Genomic DNA, 15,389 nt, shown 5'->3' with positions numbered 1-15,389 from the left:
TGGCCAGAACTTGGATCCGAAGGAATCTGTATCAATCCCACACTAATCCACTTTTCAGGGGCCTCTGCGCGTTCTTGAGTGGTGAAGGCAGAGGAGTCACAGTGCGGGTGGGAGGGATTCGTGTTGACAAGTGTGGTAGGTGGAGACGGTGGGCCGAAGGGCCAGATCTGTGTTGTGAGTGAGCCTCTGTGCCACAAGACCAAACACACAGAAGTGAAGTGAACAGGGTGAGTTTCAGGAAATTGTTTTTATTTTGGACAGGAACTACATCCATCATATGAGAAGAAGGCTCAGGAGCAGGAAGAGGACAAGTGTGAGCGGGGAGGTCTTGGCACGGCAGGAGTCGATGGACCTTTTGTGGTGGCTGCATCGGGTGCCGTTCCAGCCCCAGTAACACTGACACTGGAAGTGGGCTCTGTAATTCCTCCTGTCCGACAGACTGGCCCGGCCCTTGATGCGAACCTTGTCAGTGCGCCGATTGCGCTTCACGAAGCGGAATGACCTGCTGTTCAAGTGCAGGAAAACATTCTCGTCGGCGTTGCGGCGGTAGCAGCGGCCGTGGTTGGAGCACAGCGTCCGGCTGCAGAACTGTACACTCGCGGTCAGGTTCAGGATGTACGGCCCCAACACATTATGCACCTGGTCCTTCACGGCCTGGCAGTTTTCCTGGCAACACCGAGCGCACCAGGAGAGTTAACCGCCGCATCACCCGCGAAACCTCGTCATCCGTCTCCCCCCCCCCCCCCCCCCCCCAAACCCACACCCCTCCCTCCCGAGCCCAGGCCCACAGCCCCCCTTGGTCCCGACGGCGAGTTACGCTGTACTGAGGGAGCGCCGCACGGTGGAAGGGGCAGTGAGGGAGCGCCGCATTGTGGGAGGGACAGTAAGGGAGCGCTTACCGTGGTTCTGGAGAAGTCGGTGGACCCCCACAGAATGGCTCCACTCACCCCCATCGCTGCGCTCTCGCCCAGAGTGCGGACCAGATCAATCTGCAAACGAACTGCAAGTTGGAGCAGGTGGCGGCTGCGGGTCGGATCTCCCCGCCCCAAAGGCCCCGCTTACCGCGGGGTGGGGTCAGCAGCGGCCGGGGCGGGACCTGACGCCATTCGGACCATCATGGCCATGCTGACCCGTATGAATCCCTTGTCCCAGCACCGGTTTTCCACACCGCGACGATTCAAGCGCTGCGCCGCACCAAGACGACTGGAGAGAAAGAGAGGGAGGGAGGGAGGGAAGGAGGGAGGGAGGGAGGGAGGGAGGGAGGGAGGGAGGGAGGGAGGGAGGGAGGGAGGGAGGGATGGAGGGGGTGGAGGATGGAGAGGGGTGAAGAGGGAGAGGGGGAGAAGGAAAGAGAGGAAGGGGGAGAGAGAAGGAGAGAGAGATGCCCGGGTTGGATGTAGGTGGTGCAACTGTTGGGAGGGTGGGTGAGACACAGTCAACGTTTCCGCTCAGTGACCGTCAGAGCGGGCGGGGGGACCAGCGGCTATGGAGTTGCAAGGGAATGATGACCAGGTGCACGGCCTCTACTCACCTCATTGAGGGGCGTGAGGGTTGTGCTGTCGATGAAGTGGGAGCGGCAGTAGAGGAAGATGGGCGGAGTATATTCCCCTTTGGTCAGCAAAGCCACACGCACGGCTTCCCGTATACGGTATCTGGCGTAGAGTTTGCCGCGCTCACCGCGCTCCGACTTGATCTTCTCCTCTAGGTAGACGGACGGGAAGAGGGCAGAGCTCTGAGTCCACATCCACGTCAGCTCATTGTTACGCTCGATCTCGATGTCTGGGCAGTGGCCGTCGTACGTGGGGAACTCTTCCCTGAAGTGGTAGTTGTAGCAATCCGGGAAGAGGTAAAATCCCCAGTAAGCCTTCGGTCGCATCGACTGGCCCAGCATCAGGGAAGACATCATGTACATTTTAGCCGCCTTCTCATACTCCTTCTTAGCTTCAGCTTCGATATGGGTTTGGTTCCAATCGGGGTTCCTCCCCCGGACAAGCTCCTGTGATTTTGTCTGGTAGACTCTCTTGGAGCCCCAGTTCCTTGCGTACAGGGGGCGCCAATCCTCCCAGTCTATCACCGCCAACCCCTGGTAGTCCGTGACTAAAAAGTTGTCGATGTCTATCCTGGCCTGACGCAGGTGTTCCTCCAGGCTCATGTTCTGGGGGAGCCCCCCATTTTCGGGATCCCCGCTATGATAAGTTGGATAAATTCCCAACCGCGTAGAATAAAATATCGTGAGTTTCTCTCCAAGAAACCTCTCATTTCTATTGGTTACAATACCAAAGTCGTCCAAGTGCAGGTCGACGCCTCTGTGGGTGCTGCAGTGCGACGTGGGCACGTTCCAGTAGACCTGGAAGGGCTGCCCTTCCACTAGCGGCGGGGTGGTCGGTTTGCGGGATAGGTCCTGGCCCACGGAGGTGAGCGACAGCAAACAGAGAGCGGCATAGACGGGGTAGGGTGCGGGCAGCCGCCCTGGGTCACACCACGTCCAGGCCATCGGTCAATTGACAAGCTGCGCCCTGGCCACCTTGTTAGTTATGTCATGTTCACCACAGCCAACAATGTTGATACGTGATATGGTCAAATAATACAATCATGACATACCCGTCGACACCAGGTAGCGCAAAGAGAAAAATACCTGGGTGCAGAAAATAGTGTTACACGTGCAAAGTGCAGATAATAACGTGCAAGTGTCGGAATGAGGAGGATTGGAAGATTCGGAATACATTGTTAGTTTACGAGTGGCCCATTCACGAGTCTGACAGCAGCGAGGAAGAGGCTGCTCCTGAATGTGGTTGTACGTGTTTTCAAGCTTCTGTATCTTCCACCAAAAGGAAGAAGAAAGAATGACCGGCATGTGAGTGGTCTTTACATAGACAATATGTGCAGGAGTAGGCCATTCGGGCCTTCCAGCGAGCACTGCATTGGATGTGATCATGTGATCATAGGGTATAATGCCAAAGACTAGAGAACATAGCTTTAAGGTGAGATGGGCAAAGTATAAAGGAAATGTGCGGGGCAAGGTTTTTTACACAGTGTGGCGGGGGGCTGGTACGTGGTACCAGGGGTGGTGATGGAGGCAGATAGTGGTGTGATAGTGGTTACACAATTCTTAAAGTGTTGGACGGGCTAGAGGCAGGAAGATTGTTCCCGATGTTGGGGAAGTCCAGAACAAGGGGTCACAGTTTAAGGATAAGGGGAAATCGTTTAGGACCGAGATGAGAAAAACATTTTTCACGCAGAGAGTGGTGAATCTCTGGAATTCTCTGCCACAGAAGGTAGTTGAGGCCAGTTCACAGGCTATATTTAAGAGGGAGTTAGGGGGTATGGAGAGAAGGCAGGTACAGGATACTGAGTGAATGATCAGGCATGATCATATTGAATAGCGGTGCAGGCTCGAAGGGCCGAATGGCCTACTCCTGCAACCATTTTCTATGTTTAAGGGACTTTTAGATTGATCTGCTGGGAATGGAGGTATAGGGAGCATGTGTAGATGATAGATAAGAGTTGGTCTTGGCAATATGTTGGGCACCGACATTGAGAGCAGAAGGGCCTGCTCCTTTGATCTGATTCGTAAATGCTGAATCACCAGAAGATACAAGAAATTGCAGATGGTGGTTGCACATGTGACAATAAACTCAGGTCTGGGCGAGTCTGACTGAAGGGTCCAACCCGAAACGTTGCAACTGGATGTTGGTCACAAATGCTGCCTGACCTGGTGTGTCATCAGTGATTGGATGGTTGATGCTACCTCACTAATGATTGGCTGATCTATGCCACGTCGTCAGTGATTGGCTGGTCGACACTACGTCATCAGTGACTGGGTGCCATGTGATTTAGGTGGGAATTTTGAACTGCGCAGCATTAGGCCAGCGGGGAGGGATGAAGATTGCTCTCGCCAAAGCGCTCGCCCGTTATGGTAGCGGCCTAGGGGGAGTTGGGGAAGAGAGGGGGTGGGGAAAGAGTATTGGGAGTGAGGGTGGGCTGCAGTGTGGGCATGGGCAGGGCCCCCGGGGAGGGTCCACTGGGGACAGCGGTGGTACGCGAGGCTCCCGTACGGGCTCTGGGCCCCGGTGATGGGAGGTGTTGGGTGGGAGCCTTGGCCGCTGTGAGTGGGAGGAGTGGGGAGCGGTCTTTCCAGGCCCGGTGTGGGGTGTGGTGCCCAGTCTCCTGTGGGTTGGAAGTCCGGTGCGGGAGTGGCGGCATTCTGTCGGTGCCTCCGGGCTGGTTGTATTGACCACTGTCTCTGTTGTAGTGTCCAGCTCCAGGGGCTCTCCTGACTCTGACGCCTCCAGGCGTCGCTCGGCTCGGCGCCGTGCCTCAGTCTCCAAGTTGGAAATCGGAGCGCCCAGTGGATTCCAGTGAGCGGCGGGGCGGGGTATGGTGGTGGGGGGTGGTGAGGGTTGGGCGGGGGTGCGAGGGTTAGGCGGGGTGGTGTTGGGTGGGAGGGTTGGGCGTAGAGGGAAGATCGAGATTCTATCGGTGCAATGGGAGCGCTGGGTCCCGCACGGGATAGAGCACGTGTTACCGTGTGGTTTGGTCAGTACCGTCGCGGTGGGCTGAGCGGCCTATTTCTGTGCTGTTTCTCGGCCTTGGCTCATCCTGCTGATGAAACGAGTCTGGAGACTTTATGAAACGGCCAGTGACTAGACGTTTGTTTCACAGTGTAAACCTGGGAGCACTGGTAAACAGGGTAAACACTGGTTCATCGACAACGCTCTTGCAGGCAATCCCGCTCTGCGTTTGTATATCACTTCTCTTGGCCCAAGGGAGCGGTATTGATACTCTCTCCCTCTCCTCTCTGTTCCCTCAGTTGTTCGAAACCCATTCTCCAGGTAGTCAATGACTTTAATCACAAAGTTAACACTACTCCAAAAAAAAAAGACAGTGGTGGAGTAACTTAATGGGATAGGCAAAATCTCTGGAGAACATGGACAGGTGATGTTGCTGGTGGGGACCCTTCTTCAGACGAGACAGAGACAGAGACGCACACAATGTCCCAACCCAAAATGTCACCTTTGTCTTTTATTTGTGAAGCTACATCTGCAGTTCCTTTCATCTCCCTTACACTTTGGCTTCAGAATGTCAAGAGGGTTGAGTGTGACAGTGAGATTGTTACTTGCTGCAGCTTAACATGCCCATAAATACAGTAACACACAGGACGTAATCAATGATACAATAAATTGTGCAGTCTTTAAGAGCCTGATGGATGCTAAGAAGCTGTTCTTGAACCTGGAGGTCACGGTTTTCCAGCTCATGTAACGTCATCTCGATGGTAGCAGCGACATGAGAGTGTGGCCAGGGTGGTGGGTGTCTCTGATAAGGGCGGTTCCCTGCTGTGTGGGGTCAGACAGCAACTATCCTGGGGGCTGTGGTTTAGACATTAATCAGTTTATCTCTCCTCAGGCACGTCAGTCATGTGGCCTGGGACCCTGAGACTGGATTCACAGTGAGTGTGGTGGGTGTATGATCTCCCTGAGGAGGTTGGGTGGCTGAGGGGCTGGCTGTGCTGGGGTTGGGGGGGGGGGGGGGGGGGGGGGGGGGGGGGGGGGGGGTTGCTGTCCCTCCAGCTTGCTTGTGTGGCATCACTCTGTGAATGGAAGAGGCCCTGGACAAGAAGATCAAAATGGGAAGAGGTGTCATTTGGTAGCAACCAACAGGCCTTGGTAGACCAAGCACAAATGTTTGGCAAAACGGTCACTGAGTCTGTGCTAGGTCTTGCCGATGTAACGGAGACTACATTGGGAACTCTCGATGCAGTAGATGAGGTTGGAAAAGGTGCAGGTGAACCTCTGTCTCACCTGGAAGGATAGTTGGGGTCCTGGAAGGGGATGTCAAGATAGGTGTTACATCTCTTATGGTTGCAGGGAAAAGTACTAAGGGAGGGGATGGGTTGGGTGGGAAAGGATGAGCAAATCAGGGAGTGTTCTCTGAGGGGATGGGAAGTGTTTTTGCTTTGGAGGGTGTAGACTGCTGCGAGTATGGAGGTTTGAGTACAATGCTCAGTGTCACTCTCTGATATTAGGCCAAGTGCTTAGCACCTGATTTGATCACACCATTTCGAGAGGCCGGGATCAATGCTGATTATTCGCAGAAGTCTCAAACTTCTCCGCGGAATTATCGAGTGATTAAAGGGAAAAGAGGCACCGATGCTGCAAGGCATGCAGCCAAACAGACAGGTATAAAGAGACGGCTGGTTTGTGCGGCGGGGTGGTGGTGGTGGTGACCAGACGGAGGCACTGGTGAATGGGGAGGGAGGTCCAGGACTTGGTCCCAGAACAACAATGGTCTGCGGCCAGGGAGTTGTGTATCGTTCAGTTACTGCTCACTTGTGCCTGTTGCCCTTGACTACAGTCGAGGTCCAGGTGGTGAGTTTGTAGACATTTGTGAGTACTGTCAGTGTATTCTGTAGTGAAAACTTCAGGGCAGGATACCAGGCTCTTCAGGTTTGCTCTGCCATTTGTCCAGGTCATGACTAATCTTCCACCTCCACATCCTTTCCGTGACCTATGCCCTTATCCTGGGGCTTGCCCTGTTGCCAAAAACACAGTGACGCTGGTTTAGAATGAAGTTGATGCCAGCCTTCACAGAGCAATGTTCCAATGATTCACTTTGTCAGTGAAGACATTTATCCTCCCCACCTGAGGCAGCATCCTCTGATTCTCAACTCCCCAGCCTGAAGTGCTGTATGTTTCAACAATCTCCTCCCTTTTTAAACTCTGGCAGTCCAAGTGCCCAGTCCATCCATCCTCAGCAAGCCTGCTATCTCAGGAATGGCCAAAGTGGATTATCACTGCACCCCCTTTGTCAGTACGTCTGTTGTTGAAGTAAGACCACAACTGCAGTCCTGTTGCAGCCCCTCAGCCCAGTGCAGTCGGTGAGGTCATTTTTGATAAGGTCCCACATAGGAGGTTAGTGGGCAAAATTAGGGCACATGGTATTGGGGGTAGAGTGCTGACATGGACAGAAAATTGGTTGGAAGACAGGAAACAAAGAGTAGGGATTAACGGGTCCCTTCCAGAATGGCAGGGATACTGCAAGGCACGGTGCTGGGGCTGCAACTATTTACAATATACATCAATGATTTAGAGGAAGGGATTCAGTAACATTAGCAAATTTGCAGATGACACAAAGCTGGGTGGCAGTGTGAACTGTGAGGAGGATGACTTGGACAGGTTGTGTGAGTGGGCAGATGCATGGCAGATGCAGTTTAATGTGGATAAATGTGAGCTTATCCACTTTGGTAGCAAAAACAGGAAGGCAGATTATTATCTAAATGGTGTCAAGTTGGGAAAAGGGGAAGTACAACGGGATCTGGGGGTCCTTGTTCAGTCAATGAAAGTAAGCATGCAGTTACAGCAGGCAGTGAAGAAAGCGAATGGCATGTTGGCCTTCATAACAAGAGGAGTTGAGTATAGGAGCAAAGAGGTCCTTCTGGTATTGTGCTGAATCTAAACTCTTCTCTTTTTCAGTTTCCAGTCAGCATTGTGCTTTGAGCCTTCATCCTCTGTCACCTCACCATTGCACCCCTTCTGCCAGGCCAATGCCCCCTGATGCCACCCGCTCTGCCCAGCACATGCCCCCTGATCAAGGTTCCTCAGGCCTCCCTCTGTCCCCTACCCAATTGGAGGGTCTAGGATCTTGCCACAAGGGGAAGCCTGCCCTTAACCCCACCTCCTTTCCACTCGCACACCTTCCCTCTCGCCCTCACCCACCACCAGCATTCAGAGCCTCAACATCTCCTGAACTAGTTTGGGCTCCCCTACCCCCTCCCCCTCCCCTTCCTCATCTGCTGCTTGAAGGGATCAGGAGAGGAGTCCGGCTGAGGAAGGTGGAGCCGAGGAAGTCAATGCTGGTTGTCGGAGGGTGGGATCTGCTGCTGCTCCAGATCCGGCAGGGCTGTGTCCTGAGGTCGGTGAGTGTTTAACGGGACAGCCATCTCCAGAGAGCGAGGGTCGGCAGCTGGGGGCGTGGGGGAGGCTGGGCCGGAGAGGGAGGATTGGGGGCCAGGGAGGGAGGGGGGGTGGGGGGGGGGGCGTGTAGAAGAATTAGATGCCAAGAGAGAGTTAGATTTAGCTCATAGGGCTAATGGAATAAAGGGATATGGGGGAAAGCAGGAACGGGGTACTGATTTTGGATGATCAACCATGATCATATTGAATGGTGGTGCTGGCTCGAAGGGCCGAATGGCCTACTCCTGCACCTATTTTCTATGTTTCCATGAATAAAAAGCTACTTTGCGTCCTGGTAATCCTGCCGCTCGGCTGGTGATGTAGCATGTGGAGATAATTGGCTTTAGTCGAGTCATGTGGTGCTGGACCCAGGCCAGTGCTGATGCTGCCATTAATGTCCCACAGGTGTCTGATCGGCCCCAGCTGGCTCCCGTCCAGCCCCACGACCTTGCAGCGGAACTCTGGCAACTGATACAGAGGAGGAGCCGTGCCCTACGGTCGTCTGGTGAGCGAGGCTTGAGGGCAATGGTCCAGCCCTGCCCCTCCGCCATTCCCCCCAACTGGACCTCTATGGAAGGGGGGGGGGGGGGAGAAGCAGCAGAGGGAGTGATGGTGGAGATGGGAAGTTGATGATGGAATAGGTAGGGTAAGAGGGGGCCTTTTGTGGGAGAGGGGCCTGGGTTGGGGAGAGTGAGGGAGGCTGGGTAGGGGGAATGGTGGGCTTGGGCTGGACTGGTGGAGCTGGGAGAGCAGGCAGGGTGGAGGGATTAGCGGGGTGGAGTGTGGATTCCAGTGACCAGACTCTGTTTGTGTTGTAGGTGATGATGAGAATGGAGGCTTTGATGAAGAATGGGAAGGGTGAGTCCTTCCCCTGAGTCGTGGGTCCCCAGACCCACAGCGCTGCCCAGAGCTCCCTCCTGCCTTCCCTCCCATGTGTTCCTGTGTCTACTGTCAATTGTTTTTTACTATTTTAGTATATCCCCCACCCCCCTCATGCCTGGGGCTGTTTCTGCCTTGGGGGTGGGGGGTGGAGTCTTCCTGGGACTGGCAGAATTGCCCACCCAGTATGGAGTGCCAGTTCAACTCTCATTCACTCGTTGAGTTAAAACTGAATTTTAAATGTGATATTTCTAAATAAAATGTATGGTCTGAGATGCTGGACTGATTCTTGCCTGAACTGTAATGGGTAAGAGTGGGCAGATGGAATTAGTACACTTGGGGCAAGTTGGGGGGGGAGGGGGGGGGGGGGGGGATCGTGAGGGTTGACTTACCAAATATTGAAAGGCCTGGATAGAGTGGACGTGGAGGATGTTTCCACTCCTGGAAGACTCGAGGACCAGAGGCCATAAACTCAAAATAGGACTTACTTTGAGAAAGGAGATGGAGGAATTTGTTTAGCCAGAGGGTGGTGAATCTGTGGAATTCATTGGCACAGATGGCAATGGGGGTCAAGTCATTTGGGTATTTTTGAAGTGGAGATTAATAGGTTCTTGATTTGTAAGGGTGTCGGGGGTTATAGGGAGAAGGCAGGAGAATAGGGTTGAGAGGGAACGATAGGTCAGCTATGATTGAATGGTGGAGTTATCTCTTGAGCTGAATGGGCTAATTCTGCTTCTATGCCTTTAACTTGTATACTGCTCTGCCCTCAACCCTTTTTCACCCATGTAGTAGCAAATAGAATTCATGCCACGCTAGTGCCCGGCCCAACCACTGCACAGAAACATCAGCCGCACATTTCACCCAATCACCCATCATCCTGACCTGACAACACTGCATCGCTCCATTGTCTGAATGCTGCCACACCCCTTCTCCCCGACCCCATTGCATGGACCCCTGTTGCATTTGTCATAAACCTCTGGCCGCTGAATCCATCATACTCCATCTCCACTCTCATCAGGGTAGTAAGTGCCACTTCTCATGTAGTAACATCACCCTGCATGGTCCATTTTTGTTCTGTGCAAAGACAGAACACTGGCAGTGCTCGGGTTGGGTAACATCGACAGGAAGAGAAACAGTTGTTACTTCAGGCCAGGCATCCTACATCAGGCGGGGGAAGTTCTCAAGGTACTAATGATAAAGTGCTGGAGTACCTCAGCGCAGCAGGCAGCAACTCTGGATTAACTCAATGGGTCAGGCAGCATCACTGGAAAAAAGGAATAGGTGACGTTTCGGGTCCAGACTCATCTTCAGACAATCACTTTAAAAACCAACAGTTTTTTCAACAAAATGATGAAGATAAATTGAAACAAGGCCCGGTTAAACTTGGTATTAAGAATCTGTTCTGCATTGTGCTCAATCAGAACAGATTATCTTTCCTGAGACTTCACTTGATGGAGCAAAAGAGCAGACAGATAGGTCAAGTGATAGACAACTGGACACTCTGGGTCATTCCGGAAAACTGAACCCAGAGCAGCCACCCCATCTGCAGACGGAGGAGCCCAGACTGTGAATAGTGAGTGGAGTATGAGCACTGGAGACCCTAGACTGTGACCAGTGAGTGGACATGAACACTAGGGAGCACAGACTGTGAGCATTGAGTGGAGTGAACACCAGAGAGCGCAGAGTGAACACTGCACTAGATTAAGAGGAGTGTCAGAGAGTCACTGCTTCACCAGAAAATACTGTTTTGGATCCTGGTCATCAGGTCATAAGTGATCGGAGCAGAATTAAGCGATTCAGCCCATCAAGTCTGCCCCACTATTCAACCATGTCTGATCTATCTCTCCCTCCAAACCCCATTCCCCCGCCTTCTCCCCTTAACCCGTACTAATCAAGATTTAAAAAAAAATCTATTAACTATATCTATGCACAGCCTTCTGTGGCAAAGAATTCCTCTGACTAAAGAAATTCCATCTCATCTCACTGGTCAGTGGGAAGGGAGGAATAAGGACAGGGGTGCATCACTTGCTGCTGCACGGGAATATGCAGTGAAGAGTTGGTGGAGACAGAAGGAAACAGACTGACGGACTGAGTGGTTCCTTGCTCAAGGGGGAGAGTTTGTCCTGTGCTGGAATCCTGTTGGACATGGGGGAAATTACGGAAGATGGCCCACTGAATGAGGCAGCTGGTGGGACACGGTAGGAATAAGGAGCCCCATTGAAACCAAACTCATCCAGGACTATCACAGGCAGGAGAATCACCTGGAAATCAATGACTGCAGATGCTGGAAATCCGAAACAGAACAGATGCTGGAAATATTTTCAGGTCGAGCAGCAGCTGATATAGCCAGACCCTGAATGTTTCCGGCATCTTCTGTCGATGGAATGGTCAAGTGGATGGTCAGGCAGCTGTCAGACCAGGCAGAGAGAAGCTGTCCAGTCGGTGAATAGACACAACATGCTGGAGTAATTTAACGGGACAGGCAGCATCTCTGGAGAGAAGGAATGGGTGACATTTCCCCATCCTAGTTCTCCGAAGTCGGACATTGTGTGCCTCATAGTCACCTTCCCCTTGATAACAATGATCTATTCTACATTTTCCTACTGTACAGTAGGTATGTTACAAAACCTACCTGAATCATGGTTGAGAATCTGCCCCACCCCGTGTGTGCGATTTTGGCGCTGTTTAGAGGGGGCAGGTTTAAAATGCGATTTTTACTAGGTTGTTGCAATCGAAGATGTTTAGCCTAGTAAATCATTAACGAAAAATCGCTGAAAGCCTTGTATAATAGTTATAGTACTTTAAAAATCACTCTCTCAACCCGCAACCTCTCGCAGCCCCAGGGTTTTATAAAGCAAACAATTAAAGGTATGTACCTTATTTTTACATTAAAAGGGGCTTCTTAAGAACCCTGTATATAAAGTTTACTATAGCGAGTAGCTCATTTTGGGCTCTTTATATCCCGCAGTATTTTTCTGGGCATTTGAGGGCACAAATCCAGCGCAATGTGAAGGTTCTAAACCAGCGTGTTCACAGGATCCCACTAGAAAGCCGATTTAAAATGGACTTTAATTTACTGCAATTGAACACTAAATTCCTTCCATTTGGCCTATAAATTAATGTAAATGAGATTTAAAAATCATGTTTTATTGTGAATTATTTGTGAATATTATTTGGACACTTAGGCTATTAAAAAATGTTAATCATTTATTAAGAAATGGATAGATGTTTAGATCTAGTAATTGAAGTTTGAAATTAGCTACAATTGGGTAACTAACTAATTATATGCTTTAATTTCAGGTCATCCAAGTAAGATTATTTTATATTTGTTTCAGAATGGTTCAATCTATGATAACTGAAAATTTCATTCAGTTCTCTTAATTTTTAAGAAGGCTACGGCCTTTTGACTGTCCATGATCACAGCTTTTTTGTTATGTCCATAGAAAATCAATAGGGAACAAGATGCTAATTTCTGAGTATGAAAATGGCCATAACTTTTTTATTACTTGAGATATGAAAGTGAATTAGGTGTCAAATTAAACTTATTTTTATGCTTTATCTGATGGGATAAATTGCAGACTTGTAACATTGCTATGTACAGTCCCCTACCTCTCGTCTTCACACCTTACCCTTCCATATCTCTGTGTCCCCCTCTCCCGTGACTCTCAGTCAAGAAGGGTCTCGATGCGCAACGTCGCCCATTCCTTCTGTCCAGAGATGCTGCTTGTGTTGGCGGGACGAGGCGGAGCCAGGTGGCGAAGGCGGAGCTCCGTGACGAATGGGCGGGGTCTGTGTGGGCGGCGCCGGGCTCTGTGGGCGGGGTTCGATGACGCGGTGGCGGGACCGAGTGACGGAGGGGTGGGATCTGTGCTGGCGGGGAGATGTGACGCAATGGGTGGGCTCGGTAACGAGTAGGCGGGGTCTGTGGGGCGCAGAGGGGGCGGGGCTATGTGACGCAATAGGCGGGCTCGATGACGAGTAGGCGGGGTCTGTGCGGGCGGGCCCGGGGAGGGGCGGGGCTATGTGACGTAAGGAGGGGCTCGGTGACGAGTAAGCGAGGTCTGTGTGGGCGGGCTATGTGACGTAAGAAGGGGCTCGGTGACGAATAGGCGGGGTCTGTGCGGGCGGGCCCGGGTGGGGGCGTGGCTATGTGACGTAAGGAGGGGCTCGGTGACGAGTAGGCGGGGTCTGTGAGGGCGGGCCCGGGCGCCAGGGTGGAGAGGGGCGGCGCCCGACGCCCGGCCGATGGTCACCTCAGCTCCCGGGGATGCGGGAGGTGCAGTCGTCCGAGGTCCAGGTAAGAGGCGCGGCCAGAAACGGAGCGACCCCGCGCCCGCAGTCCGTTCGCCCGCCCGCCGGGAGTAGCACGGAGCGCCGGTCTCCGGGCCGCCCACCTGCCCAGGCCAAGCCGTAGGCCCGAAGCAGCCGCCACTCGGGGGACGGGACACACACACACACACACTGACCTCACTGTGGGACGGGTCGTTCTCTCTCACACACACACTGACCCTCACTGTGGGACGGGCCGTTCTCACACACAGACACACACTGACCCTCACTGTGGGACGGGTCGTTCTCTCACACACAAACACACCCACACAACTGGGGGCAGGCCGTCCGCTCCCACCCACCTCCCTTCCGCACAAACACTGATCCTGGGGATGATTGGGTTATCGTATGATGACTGTTTGACAGCACTGGACCTGTACTTACTGGAGTTGAGAAGGATGAGGGGAGACTCCATTGAAACGTACCGAATAGTACACGGTGTGGATAGACTGTTATGTGGATAGGATGCTTCCATTAGTGGGGAAGTCTAGGACCAGAGGGCACAGCCACTGAATAAAATGATATACCTTTCGAAAGGCAAGGAGGAAAATGATGTGCCTTTAGAAAGACAATGAGGATTTTTTTTAGTTAGAAGGTGGTGAATCTGTGGAATTCATTTTTACAGACAGTTGTGGAAGTCAATGGGTATTTTTAAGGCAGAGATTGACAGATTCTTGATTCGTAAGGTTGTCAAGGGTTATGGGGAGAAGACAGGAGAAAAGGGGTTGAGAGGGTCAGGTGATCAGCCATGATTGAATGGGGGAGTAGACGTGATGGGTCAAATGGCCTAATTCTGTTCCTATGACATGATCTAATGACTCTCACTGGTGGATGGCCCCACACACACTGACCATCACTGAGTGACGGGTCCCACAAACACACTGACCCTCACTGTGTGACAGGTCCCACACACACACACACACACACACACACACACACACACACACACACACACACACACACACACACTGACCCTCACTGGGGGATCGGTCCCACACACACTGACCCTCACTGGAGGATGTGTCCCACACACACACACTGACCCTCACTGGGGGGGTGCGTCCCATGTGTACTGATTGCCATAGCAGTCAAATTCTGGAATTATATATAGAAAGAATCGATGTGCAGATAAACCTTGGGGTACGTCCATCGCTCCCTGACAGGATCATAGGGTAATGAAGAAGGCATTTGGAATACTTAGGTAGACACAAAATGCTGGAGTAACTCAGCGGGTGAGGCAGTATCTATAAAGAGAAGGAACGGGCGACGTTTTGGGTCGAGACCCTTCTTCAGACTGATGTCAGGGGAGTGGGCGGGACAAAGATAGAATGTAGGCGGAGCCAGTAAGTAGTCGGAGAACTGGGAAGGGGGAGGGGAAGGAGAGAGAAAGCAAGGGCTATCTGAAGCTAGAGAAGTCAATGTTCATACCGCTGGGGTGTAAACTACCCAAGCAAAATATGAGGTGCTATTCCTCCAATTTGTGCTGAGCCTCACTCTGATAATGGAGGAGGCCCATGACAGAAAGATCAGATTGGGAATGGGAGGGGGAGTTGAAGTGCTGGGCCATGGGGAGATCAGTTTGGACTGAGTGGAGGTGTTCAGCGAAACAATCGCTGAGCCTGCGCTTGGTCTTACCGATGTAGCGACACCTGGAACAGTGGATACAGTAGATGAGGTTGGAGGAGGTGCGAGTGAACCTCTGCCTCACCTGGAAAGACTGTTTAGGTCCTTTAATGGAGTTGCGGGGGGAGGTAAAGGGACAGGTGTTGCATCTACTGTGGTTGCAGGGGAATGTACCTGGGGAAGGAGTTGTTTGGGTGGGAAGGGACGTTGACCAGGGAGTTACGGAGGAAATGGCCTCTGTGGAAAGCAGAAAGGGGTGGAAATGGGAAGATGTGGCCAGTAGTGGGATCCCATTGGAATGCTTACCTTTATAGGTTGAGGCAATGCATATAAGTGTTGGAATATCATGTAGCAATTGTGCTAAATGTTAGTTAGATTGATTAACAATTCTGGTCGCCACACTACAGCGAGGATGTGGTGGCAAGAGAGAGAGATTCACCAGGATGTTGCATGGAATAGAGGGCTGGATAGACCGAGCTTATTCTCATTGGAATGTGGGAAGCTGAGATTATTAAAATTATGAACAGCACAGATAGGATAGATCGAGCTGTTTTCTCAGGGCAGAGGAGCCTAGAACTGGAGGGCACAGATTTGAGGTGATAATGAGAT

At 52.1% G+C, this 15,389-nt stretch overlaps 3 protein-coding genes across 3 annotated transcripts in view; 2 read left to right on the top strand and 1 right to left on the bottom strand.

The window, feature by feature from the left end:
- Positions 1 to 234: 234 nt before the first annotated feature.
- Positions 235 to 2,975, bottom strand: LOC129704631 (hyaluronidase-like). The gene is made up of 3 exons (XM_055647886.1): positions 1,532 to 2,975; positions 900 to 989; positions 235 to 666 (listed from the first exon to the last, which is right to left on the bottom strand). The coding sequence occupies exons 1-3, from the start codon at positions 2,492 to 2,494 to the stop codon at positions 274 to 276; spliced, it is 1,446 nt and encodes a 481-aa protein (XP_055503861.1). The 5' UTR covers positions 2,495 to 2,975; the 3' UTR covers positions 235 to 273.
- An 866-nt stretch (positions 2,976 to 3,841) lies between these two features.
- LOC129704632 (actin nucleation-promoting factor WASL-like) lies at positions 3,842 to 9,100 on the top strand. The gene is made up of 7 exons (XM_055647887.1): positions 3,842 to 3,916; positions 4,253 to 4,358; positions 5,404 to 5,446; positions 6,023 to 6,176; positions 7,470 to 7,912; positions 8,355 to 8,454; positions 8,768 to 9,100. The coding sequence occupies exons 1-7, from the start codon at positions 3,880 to 3,882 to the stop codon at positions 8,809 to 8,811; spliced, it is 927 nt and encodes a 308-aa protein (XP_055503862.1). The 5' UTR covers positions 3,842 to 3,879; the 3' UTR covers positions 8,812 to 9,100.
- A 3,897-nt stretch (positions 9,101 to 12,997) lies between these two features.
- LOC129704630 (6-phosphofructo-2-kinase/fructose-2,6-bisphosphatase 4-like) overlaps positions 12,998 to 15,389 on the top strand; it is a 56,099-nt gene continuing 53,707 nt past the window's right edge. Inside the window, 1 exon segment of the mRNA XM_055647885.1 lies at positions 12,998 to 13,125. The gene's annotated coding sequence lies outside the window, so the exon portion shown is untranslated.

The sequence above is a fragment of the Leucoraja erinacea genome, chromosome 16 (assembly GCF_028641065.1).
Source record: "Leucoraja erinacea ecotype New England chromosome 16, Leri_hhj_1, whole genome shotgun sequence".
Lineage (NCBI taxonomy): Eukaryota > Metazoa > Chordata > Chondrichthyes > Rajiformes > Rajidae > Leucoraja > Leucoraja erinaceus.
This window is presented reverse-complemented; position numbering and strand designations above follow the sequence as displayed.

Bases quoted from the DNA above. Each gene is read 5' to 3' on its own strand.
- LOC129704631 (XM_055647886.1), bottom strand. From the start codon at position 2,494: ATGGCCTGGACGTGGTGTGACCCAGGGCGGCTGCCCGCACCCTACCCC. The intron at 990-1,531 runs GTGAGTAGAGGC...GTTCGTTTGCAG, and splicing joins CCCTCACGCCCCTCAATGAG to ATTGATCTGGTCCGCACTCT. The intron at 667-899 runs GTAAGCGCTCCC...CGGTGTTGCCAG, and splicing joins CCGACTTCTCCAGAACCACG to GAAAACTGCCAGGCCGTGAA.
- LOC129704632 (XM_055647887.1), top strand. From the start codon at position 3,880: ATGAAGATTGCTCTCGCCAAAGCGCTCGCCCGTTATG. The intron at 4,359-5,403 runs GTGAGCGGCGGG...ATCTCTCCTCAG, and splicing joins GGAGCGCCCAGTGGATTCCA to GCACGTCAGTCATGTGGCCT. The intron at 6,177-7,469 runs GTATAAAGAGAC...TCTCTTTTTCAG, and splicing joins GCATGCAGCCAAACAGACAG to TTTCCAGTCAGCATTGTGCT.